At 39.5% G+C, this 22,949-nt stretch overlaps 1 protein-coding gene across 3 annotated transcripts in view; it reads left to right on the top strand.

Moving 5' to 3' along the window:
* PHF6 (PHD finger protein 6) overlaps nucleotides 1–11,196 on the top strand; it is a 55,277-nt gene extending 44,081 nt beyond the window's left edge. For 2 of the 3 annotated variants that reach the window (XM_023198838.2, XM_023198836.1), the window contains exons 10-11: nucleotides 7,604–7,733; nucleotides 8,069–11,196. In XM_023198838.2, coding sequence (XP_023054606.1) covers nucleotides 7,604–7,733 — 130 coding nt within the window. In that variant the 3' untranslated portion in view covers nucleotides 8,069–11,196. The remainder of the gene's footprint in view (nucleotides 1–7,603; nucleotides 7,734–8,068) is intronic. The other variant, XM_023198837.1, reaches the window with a different exon arrangement.
* The last annotated feature ends 11,753 nt before the right edge of the window (nucleotides 11,197–22,949 follow it).

Genomic DNA, 22,949 nt, shown 5'->3' with positions numbered 1-22,949 from the left:
AGGTATTCTGGGCAGAGAGAACAACATATGCAAGAGCCCTGGGTGAGACACAAGCAGAGGTGGAAATGGGAAGATGTGTTAGGAGGCTAGTGCTGGTGGTCCAGGTGAGAATTATTGGTAGCTTAGAATAGGATGTGATAGATAGAAGGCAAAAGGTTCTCTTGAGAAGATGGTGAAAAAATAAAGTTTGAAGATTTGGGATTGGGGGTCAGCCTCTCTTTTATGGGTCTTCCACTTACCCGTGCTGCCTTGGGCTAGGTGGTGTTAATGTAATGGTTCCATTTGTTTAATCAAGTATAAGTTGGCAGGTACTCCTGAAGTTTTTATTTGCTGTCCAGAGTTGTAAAGCACTTCCTTACTCTTACATGCCTAGAATGCAATAAACCAATAACTTCCGGGTCTAGTATTCTGTGTAAAAGACAATGTGCACAAGCAGTCACCAAGTCATTTGGGTGCCTACATAAGGCGCTATGCTATATAATAAAATTTGCCAAATTCTGTTTAATAATCAAGGCACAAATGTTTTCAAGTGAGTTCTATAAAGCCTTTAAGGAACAAATAATCCCAATGTTATTTAAGAGATCCAGCACATAGCAAGAGATGGAAAACTTACTGGTTCATTCTGTAAAGCTTACGTAACTGTGGTACCAAACCTAACAAAGATACGTTAAAAGACAAACAAACAAACTGTAGACCAGTCTCCCTTTTTTTGCTTTGAGACAGGATCTGACTCTGTTGTCCAGGCCGGAGTGCAGTAGTGCGATCATGACTCACTACAGCCTTGACCTCCTGGCCTCACGTGATCCTCCCACCTCAGCCTCCCAAGTAGCTGGGACTATAGCCCAGCTAATTTTTTTAATTTTTTTTTTTTTTGAGGAGGGGTCTTGTTATGTTGCCCAGACTGGTCTCAAACTCCTGGGCTCAAGTGATCTCCCTGCCTCAGTCTCCCAAAGTGCTAGGATTACAGGCATGAGCAATGCCCAGCCACAATCTCACTTTTATAAATATACAAAAATTCTAAATAAAATATTAGTAAATCAAATCCAGTTCTGTATTCTAAGAATTGAAAGACTGTTCAGGCTGGGCACAGTGGTTCACACTTACAATCTCAACACTTTGGGAGGCTTAGGTGGGAGGATTGCTTGAGGCCAGGAGTTCCAGATCAGTGCAGGCAACAAAGCGAGACTCTCATCTCTATATAATTTTAAAAACAGAAAGAAAAAAGACTTCAAAATTAGGAAATATATTAATATAATGTGTTAGTAGAGTAAATAAAAATCTTATCACCTTCCTTATAGATAGTGAAAAGACATTTGATAACATTCAACATCAGTTTCTGAATTTTAAAGTAACAAGTGCTCTTGGTAAGCTAGGAATCTTAATAGGTGTTTATGAGAAAAACAACAGCAAATAGCTTATTTGTTGTTAAGGTAAAGGAGCAATGGTTCTTAACCAGGAGTGAGCCTCAGAATCACTGTGAGGTGGATAAGACCCTCTTTTAAAATGTTCATGCCTGAGCCCTACCCGTAGAGATTCAAATTTAGTAGGTCTGGATTGGGGCCCAAACCATGCACTTTTATGACTCCCCAGGTGATTCTTATGTTCATCTCTAATTGAAAACCATTAGACTATACTTTAATTCAGATTAGGAAGAAGACAAGGATGCCAACTACTAGCATGACTTTTAACATTCTTCTAGAGGGTTAAGCTGATGCAAGACCAAAAGAAAGAGGCCCAGTGCAGTGGCTCACGTCTAAAATCCCACACTTGGGGAGGCCAAAGCAAGAGGATTGCTTGAGGCCAGGAATTCGAGACCAACCTGGGCAACATAGTAAGACCCATCTCTACACAACGTTTAAAAATTAGCCACGCAAAGTGGCACACGCCTGTAGCCCCAGCTACACAGGAGGCCCACACTGGAGAATCACTTGAGCCCTGGAAGTAGAGACCAGCCTGGGCAACATAGTGAGACCCTGTCTCAACTTAAAAAATAAGGCCGGGCGCAGTGGCTCACGCCTGTAATCCCAACACTTTGGGAGGCTGAGTCTGGCAGATCACGAGGTCAGGAGTTTGAGACCGGCCTCGAGATTGCCCCACTGCACTCCAGCCTGGGCAACAGAGCGAAACTCCATCTCAAATAAAAATAAAAGTAAATAAAAGTGTGTAATAAAATGATCAGTATTTGTTATTTATATCATTATCTACCAAGAAAATTCAAAGGAATCAACTTTGAATTTATTAAAATTAGTAAGAGCTCAGTAAGATTGCTGAATATGAGATGACTTTTGAAAAACAATTCCAGTAATAACTAGTTAGAAAATGTAAACGAAAATCGTCTGCCATACTCCGCCAAACACACATACACTAAAGATGAATTTTTTCCATTTAAAAAAAGCACACACACAAAGCTTTGTTTTGGGGCGTGGGTGGGGAGACAGGGTCTCACTCTGTTACCCAGGCTGAAGTGCCACTACATGATCATGGCTCACTGCAGCCTCGACCTCCTGGGCTCAGGTGATCCTCCCACCTCAGCCTCCCGAGTAGCTGGGACTGCAGGCACACGTGACCATGCCTGGCTAATTTTTGCTATTTTTTTGTAGAGACAAGGTTTCACCATGTTGTCCAGGCTGGTCTCAAACTCCTGGACACAAGTGATCCACCCACCTGCGCCTCCCAAAGTGCTGGGATTACAGCTGTGAGCCACCATACCTGGCCAAAAATTACATTTTACAAAGGACTGAAATGAGTGGTGAAATATATTATGTTCCTTGATAGAAAACTCAGCTTCGAAAGACACCTATTCTCACCAAATGTATAAATTTGGTATAATTTTGATCAAATCCAAATTTTTTGACAGTTTTATTTGAAAGGCTAAATGTGATATAATTTTCACTTGTAATGGTTGTGTTTACCTTATATAACAGAAAAAAAAAATAGCAGCTTAACAAGAGAGAGGGTTGCTTTCTCACTTAAAAGACATGCAGAGAAAAGCAATCCAGATGTGGTAGGCAATTTTTCAGTGTTGTCAAAGACCTACATCACCATCCTTCTGCTCACCCCTCCTTAAGGTCTCCTTCCACGTATGTGTGTGTATGTTTTTGTGTACGTAGAAAAATCTCTAGAAACGTATTCAACAAGCTTAATGGTTATATTACTTCTCATTAGTTACATAGGGATGGAGGAGAAGAGGCAAGTTTATATTCTCCATGATAGGATTCTGTGGTGTTTGAATATCTTCATGAGCAGTATATTATTATTAAAGTAGCCATTAACATTTTAAAATAACAGGCTGATTTTAAATATCCAAAATCAGATTATATGGAGAACTATTATATTTAAAATGTAACTTTTAGATGCTTTTATTATAATAGTTTTAAATGGAAAATATTTCCATTTTCATTTTGGAAGAAAAATGGAAATATAGATGAGAAAAAATACTTAATGTCAACTTTAAGTCTACCACGCAGAGGTAATAATTTTAAATCTTTTGGAATGTTTTCTCTTAGACGTTTATGTAATTATGTGCGTGTATTTATAAAAACAAGATTTTCTGCTGCTCTGCCTATGGGGCAGCCATCCTTTTATTCCTTTGCTTTCTTAAAAAAAAAAAAAAAAAGATTTTCTTATCTATGCCATTTTATAATCTCTTTTCCACTTATCTGAGACATTTTTGTGTGACATTAATCAATTTTACATCTTGTTTCTTTTTGGTTTTTGGGTTTTGTTTTGTTTTTTTTTTTTTTTTTTTTGAGACAGTCTCACTCTGTCACCTAGGCTGGAGTGCAATGGTGCGATTACAACCCATTGCAGCCTCAACCTCCCAGGCTCAGGTGGTCCTCTCACCTCAGCCTCCCAAGTAGCTGGGACCTCAGGGGCACCCCATTATACCCGGCTGATTTTTTTTGTACAGACGAGATTTCACCATGTTGCCCAGTCTGGTCTCAAACTCCTGGGCTCAAGCGATCCACCCACCCCAGCCTCCCAAAATGCTGGGATTACAGCATGAGCCATTGTGCCCAGGCTACATCTATTTCAATGATTGCATGGTATTCCATTATATAGGTATATCAGTTTATTCTGTTGGTTCCTTTTTCAGACATCTAGGTTGTTTTTGCTTTTTAGCTATTAGACAACCATATTTCAGTGACCCTCTCAAAACAAAAATATTTGTACTTGGATCCATAATGATTTGAATTGCTCTTTTACTTTTTTCCTGTTGAGATTTGTTTCTGCAATCCACTTGTAATGTGGATTCCAGATAGAGACCATTGAGTTCAAATGAGAACCCATATAGTTGGGTAGTTTGGCAAGAGAAGAAGGAACAAATAGGAGGAAATGCAGGGAGGAGTATTTCTGAATGAAATGGCTTCCCTGGCCGGGTGCAGTGGCTCACGCCTGTAATCCCAGCACTCTGGGGGGCCAAGGCAGGCGGATCACGAGGTCAGGAGATCGAGACCATCCTGGCTAACATGGTGAAACCCTGTCTCTACTAAAACTTCAAAAAATTTGCCAGGTGCGGTGGTGGGCCCCTGTAGTCCCCAGCTACTCAGGAGGCTGAGGCAGGCAGAGCTTGCAGTGAACAGAGATCGTGCCACTGAACTCCAGCCTGGGGCGACAGAGCGAGACTCTGTCTCAAAAAAAAAAAAAAAGAAAAGAAAAAAAAGAAATGGCTTCCCTGTCTCCTAACTATGGCTTTTCTTCCTTACCAGCCCTTTCTGGGTCCTGACTATATTCCTATTCAAAAGACGAGGGAGAGGTACATAATAATTGTTATTTATGTTTATCCTGTTTTATTGTATTTATTGTATTTTTAACCATTTAAATATGGATTCTTTTAAAATGTCAGCCTCCCACTATAAAAAATGGAGTTCTGGCCGGGCGCGGTGGCTCATGCCTGTAATCCCAGCACTTTGGGAGGCCAAGGCGGGTGGATCTTGAGGTCAGGAGATCGAGACCATCCTGGCTAACACGGTGAAACCCCATCTCTACTAAAAATACAAAAAGTTAGCCAGGCGTGGTGGTGGGTGCCTGTAGTCCCAGCTACTCAGGAGGCTGAGACAGGAGAATGGTGTGAACCGGGAGGCGGAGCTTGCAGTGAGCCCAGATGGTGCCACTGTATTCCAGCCTGGGCGAAAGAACGAGACTCCGTCTCAAGAAAAAAAAAAAAAAAAGGAGTTCTGTGACAGCAGGGACCTTGTTTGACCAGTTGACACCTGTGACCTTGGCACCTAGACTAGTGAAGGCCATATAAGGGCCTATGGGAAATATTCTGCAAGTAAAAACTAATCCCATAAAATGATTAAAAGTTGCTCCAACAACAAAGCACTTGCCCTTTTGGAGGAAACTTTCCATTAAAAAGATGATTTTCAAATGTAAACAAAAACAGAATAGTATAACAAGTCCTCATATCAGCAGTTACCAAGTTGCTGCCACAGTTGCTTTATCTAATTGTTTATTTTCCTGGAGTATATTGTTTATTTTCCTGAAGTATATATATTAAAGCAAAATTCCAGATCTCTTGTCATTATATAATTATTATTCCATTATCACACTTTGTAAAATTAACAATTATTTCTTAGTATCATCTTATACCCAATCCATTTTCACATTTGCCCAGTTGTATAAAAAAAACTCATTTTAGACTTAATTTGTTCAAATCTGGATACATGCAAGGTCCATCCATTGCATTTGATATGTCTCTTAAGTCTAAATACGGACATACTTGTCCCCTTACTTATTGAAGAGCCTCGATAAATTGTCCTAAGTCCCACATTCTAGATTTGTCTCTTTGCCATTTCATGATGTCATTTTACTTGTGTCTCTATCCCTCTCTCCCGTTTCTTGTAAACTAGAAGTTGGTTCAGAAGTTTAATTAGATTCAGGTTATATTTTATGGGAAGATTCTTCGTAGGTGCTATTGTGTAGGAATCTCACTCTTGATATTTAAACTCATGATTTAAAAATGTAAAAAGAGGTAGTTCCCAATGTGTAGTATTTGAAGTGTACAAATTCTCCCTAGCTCTTTGAAAGTTATTGAAAATGTTTTAAGACTAAAAAGAAAAATAATGAACAAAACTAAAGTCAGTTGTTATTGTTGTCCACTGTGTCCTGAACCCCACCTTTGCCTTTTATTCTACTCAAATATTAGACTTAGTTTAGATAATCTAAACTAGACATGTAAATTCCTAGATGATTTCTTTTATCTATTGCTGACCACAAGAGGGCATCCAGTGAACATGTTCTAAGCATTCTTCCATTGTTGTCTTATGTATAATAGACATAAAACTGAGGAATCGCCTCCCACTCATAGGTGGGAATTGAACAATGAGAACACTTGGACACAGGGTGGGGAACATCACACACCCGGGCCTGTCTTGGGGTTGGGGGAGGGGGGAGGGATAGCATTAGGAGATATACCTAATGTAAATGACAAGTTAACAGGTGCAGCACACCAACATGGCACATGTATACATATGTAACAAACCTGCACGTTGTGCATATGTACCCTAGAACTTAAAGTATAATACAAAAAGAAAAAATGGCTCAAATCAGCCTGCCCTTGTTTGATTGTCCAAATCACCTATATTATGATTTTTATTAAAAACTTAATGAACTTTAAATATACAGTCTGTATACCCAAATAAAAGGTTAGAGTCAAGCATGATAATCAAAGTGTCACTCCAGAGATAACTTGCCAGATTTAAAGGGGAAAACCTACCTTTACAATGGAGAAATCTGGCCATCACCACTACTTTAACCAAATGATCAAACATAGTGTTACCCAGTAGCAGGATATTTTGAAATTAGATGCCTCCTGAAGTATGCAGGATTACCTACAGAATATCTTGACTGAAAAAGAAAAGCTGAACCTGAAGCTGACCAAGCCCTTAGACCTTATACCCAGTGTATAGGAAATACAGGGCGAGAGAGAACCAAATAAAACAGTACCACAATTAGACAAGTCCAGAATGTGCTACAGTTGACAGACTGTCTGGTCTGATCTCATCCTAAAAAGTCAGTGTCATGTAAAAACAAGAAGTTGGAAGGACCAGTCTAAATTAAAAGAGACATAGCCAAATGCAGTGCCGGAAAACTGTTAGATGACTCATGTAGGTATTCCAGTGAAGGCTAGGATGCTGATAATGAAAAGACATTTGAAGAGTTTGAGTAAAATTGTTTCATCAAATGTGAGCAGAAGGCAGCAGTATAGATAGAATATATATTTCCTGAAATGTGATTTTAAATTAAATATATGAAACAAATTTATAGAATTTGATTATTTCATCAGTATACCTGAAGGTTGGTATTTTTAAGTTGGCCAAAACTTTGCTTTTAATCTCATTGGGCAAAATGAGTAATTGCTTTATGATAACTGTCATCTTAAACCAGAGATTTTGTTTCAGATGAACTTTTATTATCTCAATAGTAGCCTGTTTTCCTATCTTTTAGATAAAAATGGGTCTGTAACTAATTGGGGAGTATTTTTTAAAGTGTGGATGAGGAAACCCATGTTTTAAATGGGCACTAGCCTTACCCACTAATGTTGGTAGGAATGTTCAACAGTGACAAAGCATTTTGAGATTTTTGCCTTTCATCGTTACAGACTATACTGTAAAAATCATAGCGGAAATGATGAGAGAGATGAAGAAGATGAGGAACGAGAAAGTAAAAGCCGAGGAAAAGTAGAAATTGATCAGCAACAACTAACTCAGCAGCAACTTAATGGAAACTAGGTATGAAAGTTAATTATATGGGATCTGTTGTGAGGATACAATACACACTGATATATACATGTTGAAGTAATGGTATGCAGTAAGATTTTTTTAAATCCTATTATGTTTAGTTAAGAGCATGTTACTAAAATGCTGAGGATTTTGTAGGCTTGCATAGTAGTTGTTTTTTTTTTTAACTAGCTGATTTTGTAACCGTAAAAACAAGCTATCTGCTTTATCAATAAGTGTAGTTGTAATGTCAAATCAATAAGATAATCACACTCCTCAATAACATTATATTGATTGTGTTCCCCTCCAGCATCATATTTTACATTTTTTTATCATCTTTTAAACAGGTTCATGGGACAGAGTTAGAAAACTGGGAATGAATAAGACATCCATAACTACTATTCTTTTTTCACTGTTTTCTAAAATCAAAAAGGGTTTGTAACTTTTTACTGCCCAACTCTTAGATCCTTCATTGAACTGCCTAAAAATGTCTTGTTTGTTTTATGAGCCTTCACTAGAAGGCTGAGTTTGACATGTTGATATTACTTAGCTAGAGTTTGCAGTTTCTGGGAAGCAATTGAAACACTATTAACCCTGTGTATAGTGTCAACAGTTAAAGCAGATGAAACAAAGTAAGCTATATTTCTGGACTGAACAAAGTTCTGCTGTTTAGAGTGTTTAAGTTTGTTTAGTGGATCCATACTCAAAGGAAAGCATAAGCAAATTTTCCTTTACAATGCAAACATGCCACTGGTGGCAGCACGTGGTAATTTGTGGATATTTTTTTTCACACTCAAGTAATGGAGGCTAGAAATGAAGAGAACCTTCTTTTTCTCTTGGCTTTAACAGCACATGCTAAAAATCTCTTCCAAGAAGTACGCTAAAGCTTTTCATTTGGTTCCTGTTAAAGTTGTTCTCACTGACCAGCATGGACTCAGGCAACTGCTAATTATAAGCTATGAGCTCCAGTGCTTTTGCCAAAATTCTCTTGACAGCACACCTCCTTTCTTTCTATATTATACAGAGGACTTCTGGCAAAATGATTGAGTCCTTCAAGTTTAAACTAACATTTGGCAACAGCAAATTAAATGTTTTTAAGATGTAAAGAAAGGGTTACCGCTTGCTAAGGACTTCAGACATCATGTCCGAGACGTGTTCCTCTCAAGTGCCCTGTTGTGTGGAACACTTCCCATACTGGCGCAGAGTACGTAAGGAGGTCTCGTGCTGTAGGAGTAAAAAAGTCTTTGCATAAAACAGTATTTATTTTTACTTTTGTGACCACTATTTTAGAAACTTTATTTAATATTTTAATGTTTTCAGTCATTGCTTTGGTTATCTATAAAAAAGGCTTTTGTGCCCTACTTTTCTTCTTGTAGGGCTTGGTGGTGTTTTATCGATTGTCAGAATTGGTTTTGAAAGCCGAAGAACCCAGCTTTTTAGAAAGGATTTTCACACTGGCATTTCTAGGTAGTGATATTTTCTTCCACTTACCTGCTGAAGCACATTTATGCATTTCTTTATGGCAAAACCAAATAACTTTAGTTGTGGTCTGCCTGATATTACCATAGCACCTCAATACCAAGGGAAGGGATTTTGACTAGTTGAATTATTAAGCCACCGCAATAAAGCAGATTTTTAAATAAGGAATAATCATGTTAACTTGACTGTACATTGAGATATTCTACATCTGATAGAGCAGCATTTTTAAAATGTAACAGGTGGAAAATTACACTGTGCTTAATGACTGCTTTTTTTAAAAACTGTGAGTCCCTTAAGGTCATGTTTGTCAAGTGTGTATTCACACATTTACTTAAATCAAGGGACTCAATGCTTGCTTTTATTTTAACCATCTTTTACTATTTTTAGAAGGAAACTAGCTTTAGTAGTGGGTTGCCCTGTATGTTTTCTCTTTTTGCTCTTAATATACCATTGGGTTTTTGTGTGTATGTGATTTTCAAAATTCATGACTTGAAGTGCAAGGACAGATCTAGCTGTTTGTTTACCAGGCTATGTGACTTCTCCCAAAGGATCTGTACTTTCTTTCCTTACAACAGCTTGAAAATCATTATTTTAAAATCCTTAAATCACTGTGTCTAGATCATTTTTTACATTGTGTGCCATAGACTTACCCATGGGACAACAGAGCTCCTTCATTTTTGAACAACTACTGTAATCATTTTTTTTTTTTTTTAGGAAAAATGGAAGGTGCCAGGGGTAATCATGGCCAGTCAATAATTATATAAAGGAGTTCAAATACTATAGCTGTCAGTTGATAAATTTGTTATGTAGTAAAATGTATGACTTTGTATGGGTTTCTTCAGCCCTTTTTCTGCCACTAGCAACCAGAATAGCACTTTACCTTTTGGTTGGCTAGATAAGTGGCTGACTCCCTGTTTTTCTCACTGTGGTGTGATTGGCTAAACAATCTTGCATTAAAAATTCAAATGTAAATTGAATTCACATGAAAAATCATGTTTGGTTGTAAACCTCCAATGTTTTGATTCTCTAATCATGTTTTCGTCACATGCTGAGTAAAAGTGCCTTACAATGTAAAAATTGTACAGTACTTATGTTCCCAAGTAGCATCATCATCTTCTGGGTAGTAATTACATTGTGGTATTAATATTTAGAAAAATGGACCTCAGCAGTGTATTTACTGTACATCTCTTAAGTCTTTAACTGTAGTTTTAATAAGCATGACATTATTTGATAAGTATATAACATTTACATCATTTCAAAAAATACTGCCGTTACTGTCTTTTATGCATATTTTAGCCTGAAATTTTGAAGCGTCTTTTTTCTTTCTTTTTTCTTTTTTTGTTTTGTTTTTTGTTATTGATATTAAACAGTGTAATCTTTGCAAGCGTATATTGAAGATTATTCTGGAGCATTTATTGCCTTACCAGAAATGTTAGTAGGAAATGTTCTTTAGAGTAGAAAGATAGACTTGAGTTTCTATACTTTTAATAAGAGCTCTTTGTTCCTGGGGGTAGGGGGGTAGGGGTGAATTTTACTTTCATCTCAAGTTATTAAAAACCCACAACTGAGGTAAATTTTATTTCAAGGATCAGCAGTTTTAGAATTTCAGATAGTACTTGCTCAGAAGTACATGCTACTCAAGATATTAAGAGATAACAAGATCTGTAGATCTGCTATTGAATCAGAATCTGTGTACTTGAACAAATGTGTGAATCTCAAATATCTCAAAGCAAAAGAAAAAGTGTTCTAGAGTGTTGTTGCTTTTTTAAAAAAGCACTGAAGTTAGACCAAGGTATACAGTTTTGTTCTAACAGACATTTAGGTTAATTGTAAAGATAAGGAATGCATTATGGGTCAAAAATCAAACATTCCTCTCATGTTATGTATATTTTGTTCCTGTTATATTGGCTTTATTTTCAAAATTGTAGTTTGTAGTATTAGTTTCCTTTTATTGGTATTCTTGCATATACATTCAATAAATGACTTATGACTTTCATATTTGTTTGTCTTTTTTGTGAAAGTGTATACTGAAGCTTATTTGATAACAGCAATAGTATTGTGTTCCTTTTAATCTTGCTTTATTTCAGAGTAAAATGCCTAGCTTAATAACTTTTCATTAAACAAGTGTGGGAGAAAAAAAAAAATGTGAATTTGAATTCAGTTCAAAGTTTCACAATATAAAGGTTTTATCATGGAGAGAAACTGCAATCTTGTAAGTACAATCGAACTGCATTACATCTTGGTTTTTTTATTACATGGTTCAGATACCCATAGTTTAAATCAGATCCTCTGGAACCAACCAGAAGGTTGTTTTGAAAATAAACCAAAACTCCTAGTACAATTTATCAGATTGGTTATATAGGTACAGGATTAATATCCTTGTCATAAAGGGATTTTACCTTATATCTTTAAATGTACTCCCATTACCATGGACAGTGTGCTTCTAGTACAGTGCTTATATATTGAGGTTTGTCACATCCAGGGCAGAAATCAAAGTTGTAATTAGTAGGATATGCTCGTTCCATACACACAATTCCTAACCTGCAGAGTGGGGGGAAAAATCAAGTAACATGTTCTAATTAACTCCAGAACATAGGATGGTGTACTTCACTGCAAATGTTACCTAGTAGTGCCTGGCACATATGTGCCTGTGTGTGTTTAAAATCCATTATTAAGTCTCAATTGCCACCAATTTTTAAAGTCTCATTTTAATTGCCATAAAAATATGGAGATGGGGAGTTGTGTGCTATTCTTTAGCTAATTGAAGCTATTTAAGCTGTTATTTTGTTGTTGTTGTTTGTTTGTTTTTCCAACTGCAGTCGCCAGCAGTTGCTAAAGTTACTCCAAAGGATGGACCTGGTAGAATTTCTTAGGAAAATTCTCTAGCCAGCAGATGGCTAGTTTATCTTTTTAAGAGAAAAACCCAATCCCTTTTATATTTATATATTAGACTAAGTCCTCAGTTGTGTAGGCAAAATGCTGCTTTATACATCAACCAATGTTACATAATACTGCCTTGTTCAGATAATGAGGTAACTGAATATTAATGATGTAAAGCAAAAATGTATTTGTGATTTTTATTCAGAAGATGAAAACTATAAAATAACCAATTACTATATAAGTTAATGGTGGCATTTGGAAAGTGTTACATGATAGCAGACATGGTCAGTGTACTGAAGTCAGTCAACCAGACCTGATCCTTGTCAAAAGACAGCAGATCTGTAAACATCCAAATTATACTTTTGCCTATACCTCTCAGTGGCTATAAGTGGGTTTTGATGCTGGTGGTCGGGCAGTGGTGGGGAGATAGGGAAAATAAAATGCAGCTGGGCAGAGTTAGCTAGCTCTACTGTGTGAACAATAATATTCCAATGAAAACAAGAGTACTGTTTGAGCGGGTAACCTTTTAAATGGAACCTGAGAGACTAGATAATGAAGACAGTATTAGGAGTTGGTAGACAGAAACTACACTTTAATATGGAGACTGGATTTAGAGTTTTTGTTGAGTTTCTATAAAGTAATTGGTACAGAAGGGTAAGTTGTTTCTGAGTATTTTAAAAATCAGACCTGTTTACAGATTTTGTATTTAAGTAATATATAGTCATAAAAAGGAATGAATTACTGATACATATGCCAATGTGTATGAGCCTGGAAAACATGCCAGGCACAGAGGTCACATATTGTATGATTCCATTTATATGAATTGTTCAGAGAGGCAAATCCATAGAGATGGAATACAGATTAGTGGTTCCCAGGGACTGCAAACATGGGGGAATGAGGAATGACTATTATGGGGTATACTGTTTCTTTTTGGGGATGGTGAAATGTAGAATTAGGTAGTGGTTAATGGCTGCATGACTTTATGAGTGTACTAAAAATCATAAATTATACCCTTTAAAAGAGTGGATTTTTTTTTTTAATTATTTTTTTTTTGAGATGGAGTTTCACTCTTGTTGCCCAGGCTGGAGTGCAATGGCACGATCTCGGCTCAGCACAACCTCCGCCTCCCAAGTTCAAGCGATTCTCCTGTCTCGGCCTCCCAAGCAGCTAGGATTACAGGCATGCGTGACCACGCCCGGCGAATTTTGTATGTTTTTTTAGTAGAGACGGGGTTTCTTCATGTTGGTCAGGCTGGTCTCAAACTCCCGACCTCAAGTGATCCACCTGCCTCGGCCTCCCAAAGTGCTTGGATTACAGTCGTGAGCCACCACACCCGGCAAGAGTGGATTTTATGTGAATTTTATCTCAATTTTTAAAGTGCTATGTAGCCATTTTACAAAATTAAAATACAAAGGTATATGAAGCAAAATGTGAAAATCTCCCCTTCTGTACAAGCCTACTCCCTAGAATTATTTGATACAGTCTTCTAAATGCTTCTGTACATATGTAACAAACACTTCTTTTACATAAATAGAATCATGCATAACGTAAATAGAATCATGCGTAAAAAAAGAACATTTTTTACCATAAGTAGAATCATACCTACAGTTCTGCACCTCGTCTTTTTTACTTGAACAATATTACAAGGTGTCAGTACATCTAGATTTCTCTCTTTTTTTTTTAGTAGCTCCATGGTATTTCAGTGTATGGATGAACTGGAATTGTTCTCTCTAGCCTTACATATATCGTTTATGCAAGTAATTTCTTAGAATAAATTTCCAGAAGTAGAACTACTAAGTCAAGGGTATGTACATTTAAAGTTTTGATAAAAATTGCCAACCAGGGCTGGGCGCGGTGGCTCATGCCTGTAATCCCAGCACTTCAGGAGGCCAAGGTGGGCGGATCACGGGGTCAGGAGATTGAGACCATCCTGGCTAACACAGTGAAACCCCGTCTCTACTAAAAATACAAAAAATTCACCGGGTGTGGTGGCGGGCGCCTGTAGTCCCAGCCACTTGGGAGGCTGAGGCAGGAGAATGGTGTGAACCCGGGAGGTGGAGCTTGCGGAGAGCCGAGGTCACGCCACTGCACTCCAGCCTGGGTGACAGAGTGAGACTGCATCTCAAAAAAAAAAAAAAAAAAAAATTGCCAGCCAGCCCTTTTTGGCTCACATCTGTAATCCCAGCACTTTAGGAGGCTGAGGCGGGAAGATCTCCCAGGAGTTCAAGACCAGCCTGGGCAACGTAGTGAGAACCCCATCTCTACAAAAAACAGAAAAAATAGCCGCACGTGGTGGCATGTGCCTGTAGTCTCAGCTGTTCAGGAGGCTGAGGTAGGAGGATCCCTTAAGCCTGGGAAGTCAAGGTTGCAGTGAGCCGTGTTGGCTCCACGGCATTCCAGCCTGGGCAACAGAGCAAGACTCTATATAAAAAAATAAATAAATAAAATTACCCATCCATTCCAGGGATTAAGCTGTGCCCACTTCTCCATTCCAGAAGAGTGTTTTTAAGTGTGGTGCCTTTAAGTGTTTTTTAAGAAAAAAACACACACTCCAGAAAATCCTATGGGGTTTGATTGTATTGTAAAACCTATATAGACTATATATGAAAGTGACATATGAATCATCTTCGGGAAATGGAGCACTACATTTCGTTTGTGAAAAGGCTAAATTGAAAGGTTTCTTTCGTATGTATTAACAGCAGTAGCTGGTGAATCACTTCCCTTCCTGCTTTCTGAGAAGTAACAGATTGCTCATCACTGTCTATTGTTTCCAGATGGACCTGCCCTGTGTCCAGAGTCATATGTAGCTCAGTTCAGGACACCTGAAGGGGCTGTGTACTGTTTTGTTGAAGAACTCCTATGACCTTTATCTGTCATGTGATGATTCTTATTCCCAAAATTATGACTGTGCCTAACAAGTGGTCAGTTACGTGAAACAAGATAAAATCATCTGAAGTTTTCACTTCAAGTAGTTGTTTTGTCCTTTTATGAATAAAATCTAAGCCTAATCAGAAAAATGGTCATGATGCTTTTAACTCATTTGCCAAAAATGAGCTATTATTTTTGTCATTTAGCAATTTCAAGCAACAGTTACCTGCATGTCTGAAAATAAATTGGTAAAAATAACATGGATACTGAATTATGCTGGTCAGTCAGCATGGAAGTTTTAAAATAAAGAATAAATTGAATGTAGTGAAGGATGAATAAATGCTACATGAAAATTAGTTTTTTCTAATTCTCAAAATCATATTTGGTGCTAATTAGTATTTATAACATTAGCCAAACAAAATTTTATTGAAAAAGGTTTGTAACTTAGAACTGTAGCAATCATAGAGACTGCTGTTATTTTTATTTCAGAGGCTAGCCAGACAATTTAACACAAAGGCTTATTTTCAAACATTCCTGATCCTTAAGCCCAATAGGCTTATGTTCTATATTTAGTATTGATTTAGTATTACCAGGAAGCAATAATTCTTTGGACCCTGTTCTCATATGTTCCTGGTTAGAGAGCAAGCACAAAAGATAAGCAGTTTCTGAAAGTTAACAGATCAAAGAGCTGGAATTTTGGCATTATCCTCAAATACAACATTCTTTCTGGACATCCCTTAGAAGAATTGTTATTAAGCGCTTCAACCTATTTCATGTGCCCAAACAGCTCAGGGCAGCTAGCCAGTGTGCTGGGGATGCAGGGGGAGAAAAAAGCGTTAAAGAAAACATATGTTGCTTAGCAAAGAGACAGGGTAGGAGAGAAAAACTTTAGGCAGCCTCTACTGTGGTCTTTGGAGCATTTAATAACTGGGGACACACCATTGCATGAAACTTGGAAATGCACCCTACAGTTTATAGGCCACTTCCTAGAAAGATTGATGCAAAACTTCAAACAGTCACAACTTTATTCTTTTTTTCCTTTGATGCCCTCCGGGAAACTCTCTTTCCTTAGTTCCCGTATCTGTACCACCCCTTGAAGACCACTCCTTTTTTGACTCTTCTCCCTACCCCTAACATAAGTGTCACCTGGTTGTGATCTTTGCCATCTTGGATTATTCTTCCCTATCACCAACCACGATCTGCTTATAGGTGCCACCTGTGTGTTCCACATGATTATCCACCACTCACTGCAGCTTCATGCTAAGTCTCAACACTTCTTCTGGACATGTCTACCCAATCTGGTGGCTACCCAAATGTGAGTCCCAAACTAAATTGTCCTGACCTAAATTTTATCTGCTAATGACACCATCAGTCAGTAGGGTTACAATTGGTCTACTTGGATTTCCACATCCACTTGCTAAGTTCCACAAAATCTACCACTCTACCTTTTGGATCTATTCTCTCCATTCTTATTGCTGATAAACTAGTGTGGTTTCTACCTTTTTTTTTTTTTTTTTTTTTTTTTTGAGATGGAGTCTCACTCTTGTTGCTGAGGCTGCAGTGCAATGACGTGATCTCAGCTCACTGCAACCTCCACCTCCTGGGTTCAAGCCATTCTCCTCCCTCAGCCTCCCGAGTAGCTGAGATTACAGGTGTGCGCCACCACACCTGGCTAATTTTGTATTTTCAGTCGAGGCAGGGTTTCACCATGTTAGCCAGGCTGGTCTCGAACTCCTGACCTCAGGTGATCCGCCTGCCTTGGCCTCCCAAAGTGCTGGGATTACAGACGTGAGCCACTGCGCCTAGCCGTCCATTAATTGCGTCTTGATACCACTGACCTCAGCTTCCCCACTTCTCTCATTTCACCTCCCCATGCCTAGAATTCACCCCACTCTTATATCTGGGGAAGATGACCTGCTAAAGAACACCACAACAGTGCACACTGATGCCACTGCAGATATTTGGCATTTGGTCTCAGGTTCTCCACATCAGTCTTCTGTCCTTTTTACCTACTTGTCTTTCCCATTATAGTACCTAGAAACTATGACAAACATAAGCATGCAGACTCTAGATTTTGGTGGCCCGGGTTCAAATTCCATGTAAGCTTGCTTAATTTATTAAGTCTCTCTCCACTTCCATTATCTCATCTTTAAAATGCAGATACAGGCAAGGCACGGTGGCTCACACATGTAATCGTAGTAATAACTGATTTGGGCAAGAGTCATCAATGGGTGCTAAAAGTGGTGGGTGAAGGCTCGATGAGGAATAGGATACTTACATACCCCCAAACTAAGCCACAAATTGTTAATTACAAAGGAGAAAGTAGTAATTTTACAATGGCAAGACACTTACTGTAAATGGGCAATGAAAGAACATCAACAGTAATGGGGAAAAAATGACGCTACTTACCTCCTGCTGTGCTACTCTGAGAACAAGTGTAATTTCTGTGGTAGTCCTCCAAAAATGCATAACCTGAGTCTGTTCATGGGGAAGCATCAGACAAACCCAAACTGAGGGACAGTCTACAAAACAACTGGCCTATATGCATCAAAAATGCCAATGTCTGGCAAAGTCTGGGGAACTCTTCCTGGTTCAGGAGTCAATGTGTGATCCTGGACTGTGAAAAAAGTAACTATAAAGGATGGTATTGAAACAGTTGTCAAGATTGGAGTATAGTAGTAACAAATCAAGGCTAAATTTTCTGATTGTACTGTGGTGTGTAAAAGAATGTCTTTGTTAGAAAATACACACTGAAATACAGGTCAAGGAGAACAATAGCTCCAATTTACAAATGGTTCTGAAAAATATATACACACACATACAAATAGAGAGACAGAGTGAGAAGGCAAATGATAAAGCAAGTGGGACAAGATTTTTTAAAACTGGTGAATCTGAGTAAAGGGTACTCAGGAATTCTTTGTACTACTGTTGCAACATTTTTGTAAGTTTGACCTTACATCAAAATTTAAAGTTTTAAAAGGAAATAAGAAAGAGAAAGCATAAACAATATTAAAAATAAAACAACATTACTATAGATGTAGTAGAGATTTTAAAGATCATGAGGAAAGCACTAGAAATAAGAGTCTTTATCTTTTAGACATACATACTGAAATACTTACTGTAAAGTGGTGGGATAGCTGAGATTTCCTTGAAAATAATTCAGGGGGCCAGGCACGGTGGCTTATGCCTGTAATCCCAACACTTTGGGAGGCTGAGGTGGGCGGATTACTTGAGGTCAGGAGTTTGAGACCAGCTGGGGCAACATGGTGAAATCCTGTCTCTACTAAAAATACAGAAATTAGCCAGGCATGGTGGTGAGTGCCTGTTATCCCAGCTACTCGGGAGGCAGAGGCAGGAGAATTGCTTGAACCAAGGAGGCGGATGCTGCACCACTGCACTCCAACCTGGGCGACAGAGCTCAAAGTAATAAATAAATAAATATCTCTAAATAAATAAATAAATAAAATGCAGGTAGGAATCATACTTCACTCACAGACTTGTGAGGATTAACGAAGTTGAGCATAGACCCAAGACTCTCCCATCCCCCAATACATTGGCCCTTGTACCTGTGTTCCCAAGTCTAGCTTTTCTCCTCTTCTCATATAATTCCCATTTCTCTCCTCATATAATTTTCTTGAAAGTCAAGTTACCACTTGATGTCTCTATTTCTGTATTTTTATTGTTTGTTCGTCAACCCACTGCACTTGCTTCTGTCTCCCCACCTTCACTTCTCTCAACTACAGAAAAACTGCCCCAGCAAAGTTTACCAATGACTGTTGCGAAAACCAATAGGTGTTTTTCCAGTCCTTTTTTTGTTTGTTTGTTTTGAGACAGGGTTTTGCTTTGTCACTGAGGCTGGAGTGCAGTGTACAATCACAGCTCACTGCAGCCTGAACTTCCTGGGCTCAAGCAATCCTCCTGATTCAGCCTCCCAAGTAGCTAGGACTACAGGCATGTACCACCACGCCTAGTTTTTTTTTTTTTTTTTTGAGACAGAGTCTCACTCTTGTCGCCCAGGCTGGAGTGTAATGGTGTGATCTCGGCTTACTGCAACCTCCATCTCCTGGGTTCAAGTGATTCTCCTGCCTCAGCCTCCTGAGTAGCTGGGATTACAGGCACGCGCCACCACACCCGGCTAATTTTTGTATTTTTAGTAGAGGCAAGGTTTCACCATATTGGCCAGGCTAGTCTTGAACTCCTGACCTTGTGATCCTCCCACCTCAGCCTCCCAAAGTGCTAGGATTACAGGCATGAGCCACCGCGCCCAGCCTGCTTTTTTTTTTTTTTTTTTTTTTTTTTTAATTTTTGTAGAGATGAGGTTTTGGTGTGTTGCCCAGACTGGTCTCAAACTCGAGCTCAAGCAGTCCTCTCGCCTCGGCCTCCCAAAGTGCTGGGTTTACAGGCATGAGCTACTGCGCCCAGCCAGTTTTCTTACATCTTGACTCTACTTAATGTTCCTGACAATCCAAGTACTGTCACTTGGTCCTCTGCTAATCTGCTCTTGCAGGTAACCCAACAATAGAAGTAACACATTTAATAATAAAACCAACATTGCAAAGTTCACTGGCTGGGACCCTCCATGGACTATCTACCCACCCCCTTCCCTACTCTCAGAGATTTAATAGGAATCTACATAAATTCTGCTGTTTCCTTGGCAAAGGTAAAATGTCTAGATGAAGGGTGGGGTGAACTATACAGGGAGGTGAAAGGGTAGAAGAGAATTGAGAAAAGTGGGAGGTTGGGACCAGTAACATCCAGGGGTAATGGAGGTGATTAACCAATTTGCTTATGAAAAATGCCACATGGTAGAGACAATTCAAAGCTCAAGGCACACTGGGAAACCAAAATGCATTTGTGTGCATACGTAGACATATGTAATTCTTGTCTAGTCAGGAAAAGAATAGTTGAAACACACACCTTCTTATGAAACTGTGAAAATCACCAAATGAAAGGTTGTGAGACCAAAAGAGAATTCTAGTGAAGATTCCAATTCCCATATCCTCCAGATGGAGTCAGGCAGCAGACAGCTGAAAAATGGTGCTGCCATTCGTCTCCAGGAGCCCTTTCCGCCACATCCCTCAATGACATCTGCCTTCTACTGCAACATTTCTAGGTAGAGTTCAGCCCATTTCACAATTCTTCAATTCTGCTGTTCAAAGAGTTGCCTCCTTATGCCTGTAATCCCAGCACTTTGGGAGGCTGAGGCAGGAGGTTCGTCTGAGCCCAGGAATTTGAGACCAGCATGGGCAACGTAGTGAGGCCTCATCTCTACAAAAAATTAAAAAATTAGCCTGGGCAACATGGCAAAACCATGTCTCTACAAGAAATACAAAAATCAGCAAAGCGTGGTGGCATGCACCTGTAGCCCCAGCTACTTGGGCGGCTGAGGTGGGAGAATTGCTTAAGCCCAGGAGGTTGAGACTGCAGTGAGCCAAGACCACGCCACTGTATTCCCGCCTGGAAAACAAAGCAAGATCCTATCTCAAAAAAAAAATTAGTCGAGAATGGCAGCACGTGCCTGTAGTCTCATCTACTGGGGAGGCTGAGGTGGGAGAATCGCTTAAGCCTGGGAGGTCGAGGCTGCAGTAAGCCATGATCACACCACTGCACTCCAGCCTGGGCAACAGAGCAAGACCCTGTCTCAAAAAAAAAAAAAAAAAAATCAACTTCTTGCAAGTTCCACCTGTTGATTCTCCTAGTCCTACCTCTCAGAAGGGCTACACAGGAGCAATGTGAGGTGGAGAAAAATAAGGGTTTTATGGTCTGAAACACCTGGGTTTGAAAACTAGATTGGCCACTTATAACTGGTAACTCTGAGCAAGGTACCATTCCCCTTCTCTCAGCCTCAGCCACCACCCCGTCTGTCAAAATGGGAGTGATATCCCTTAAACCACTGCATTGTCTTAAGGAGTATAGAAGATAAAGTGATTGTAAGTGAAATTAGCTGATTCATAATAGGCCTTTTTATTCTTTTTTTTTTTTTTTCTTTTTTGAGACGGAGTCTTGCTCTGTCGCGCAGGCTGGAGTGCAGTGGCCGGATCTCAGCTCACTGCAAGCTCCGCCTCCCGGGTTCCCGCCATTCTCCTGCCTCAGCCTCCCGAGTAGCTGGGACTACAGGCGCCCGCCACCTCGCCCAGCTAGATTTTTGTATTTTTTAGTAGAGACGGGGTTTCACCGTGTTAGCCAGGATGGTCTCGATCTCCTGACCTCGTGATCCACCCATCTCGGCCTCCCAAAGTGCTGAGATTACAGGCTTGAGCTACCGCGCCTGGCCGGAAGATCTCTTTAGCCTCGAAGTTCAAGGCTCCAGTGAGCCAAGATCATGCCTCTGTACTTCAGCCTGGCTGACAGAGTGATACCCTGTCTCTAAAACAATCAAACAACAACAACAACAACTCAAAGTTGCTGCCTCAATCTCACCAACACCAGCTTTGTGGGCTCTCCGAGGCTGTGATAGCTTTCTGACTGCCTGACTGCAACTGGCACCAGGACTACATTCTCTGTCCAGACTACACCCTGCTCCCTGGCAAAACCCTCTTTTCTGAGGACACTCAATCCCTGACCACACTGTGCTGGCCAACTATACTCTGCAGCCACAGGATGCCGCCTGATGACTCCTGCACCCTGCTCCCTGACTGCTCTCCACTCCATGACTACAGTCATCACCTGGCTGCTTTCTGCTTCTGGAGTAAAACTGCCTCCCTGATGGCACTGCACCCTGATCACATTCTACTTCCTAACTATACCTTGTTCCTTTCCTCTGTCTACACCCAGCTTCCTGAGTGCAACCAGTTCCAGTTCCCTGCTGGCTCTTTGATCCCTGACTATCCCCCTTGTCCCTGACTACAACCCTCTCCTGACTGCACCCTGCTCCCTGACCATACTCTACTCTTTAATTATCCTCCTCTGGTTCCTGCTCCAGGAACACACCCCATTGCTCACTGCACTCTGCTAGCAACCACACTCTTTTCTTAGCCCACTCCACTTCCTGACTGTGTCAACGACATCCCCACTGCCTTCCTGGTTTGCCCCACCCAGGCTTACATTGTTGACCCTCTTGGCTAACCTTTCTCTCAAAATTACCCTCAAACTTCCTTCTCTTGTGTTTTTCTGTAACACCTGTAATACTGATACAATTCTCATTTTATCAAAGGCAGTGGCAGGCAGATAGCAAATATTTTCAGATGTATGGACCATAGCATCTCTGTGGCAACTACTCAATTCAGGTTTTTACAGGAAAGCACCATAGGCAATATGAAAACAAATGTGTATGGTTGAGTGCCAATGGAACTTTTTTTTTAATAATATCAGGCAGTGGGCAGGATTTTGCCATGGATTCTAATTTGCTAACCCCTGATCTAGAGTATCTTTTAACCTCTGGTAGAAGACTTAGCACATCTTTACCATCATTTTACCATTTTAACTGAAAATTAACACTTATATTCTTCTTCAGAAGATGAAGGAATTGTCAGATATGCAATTTGTACAGATTCAAGAGAGGAAAAAATATAAATCTTATAATTATCTAATAAAGTTCCTTTCTTTTCAGATAAAAATTAACAGTTGCTAATTCACCAATCTGTCCTTTTGTTTCCTAGAACAAACTTAAATTTATGTTGACAGAATTATTTTTCCTAGACTCTGTAAAAGAAAAAACCTTGAAAGATACAACAGTTTGTATATGAGGACTCCCTTTCAGGTAACTACTGACCATGTATAAGGTCATTTAAAAGCCTCCAGCAAGGCTGCAATGGCTTTGTAATGCCTGTCTAACCCCTGGAGAATACCTGCAATTCCACTACTGATTATATCCCAATAAGAATGTTTTAGTTTCCGCAAGGGAAACACCACTACAAGTTACCTAACTCTTTTTGTTTTGAGACATAGTCTTGCTCTGTCTCCCAGGCTGGAGTACAGTGGCGCCATCTCGGCTTATTGAAACCTCCATCTCCCAGGATCAAGTGATTCTTGTGCCTCAGCCTCCTGAGTAGCTGGGATTAC

Source organism: Piliocolobus tephrosceles, chromosome 12 (assembly GCF_002776525.5).
Source record: "Piliocolobus tephrosceles isolate RC106 chromosome 12, ASM277652v3, whole genome shotgun sequence".
NCBI lineage: Eukaryota > Metazoa > Chordata > Mammalia > Primates > Cercopithecidae > Piliocolobus > Piliocolobus tephrosceles.
Note: the sequence above shows the minus strand (reverse complement) of the source record. Positions and strands in the feature narration are given on the sequence as shown.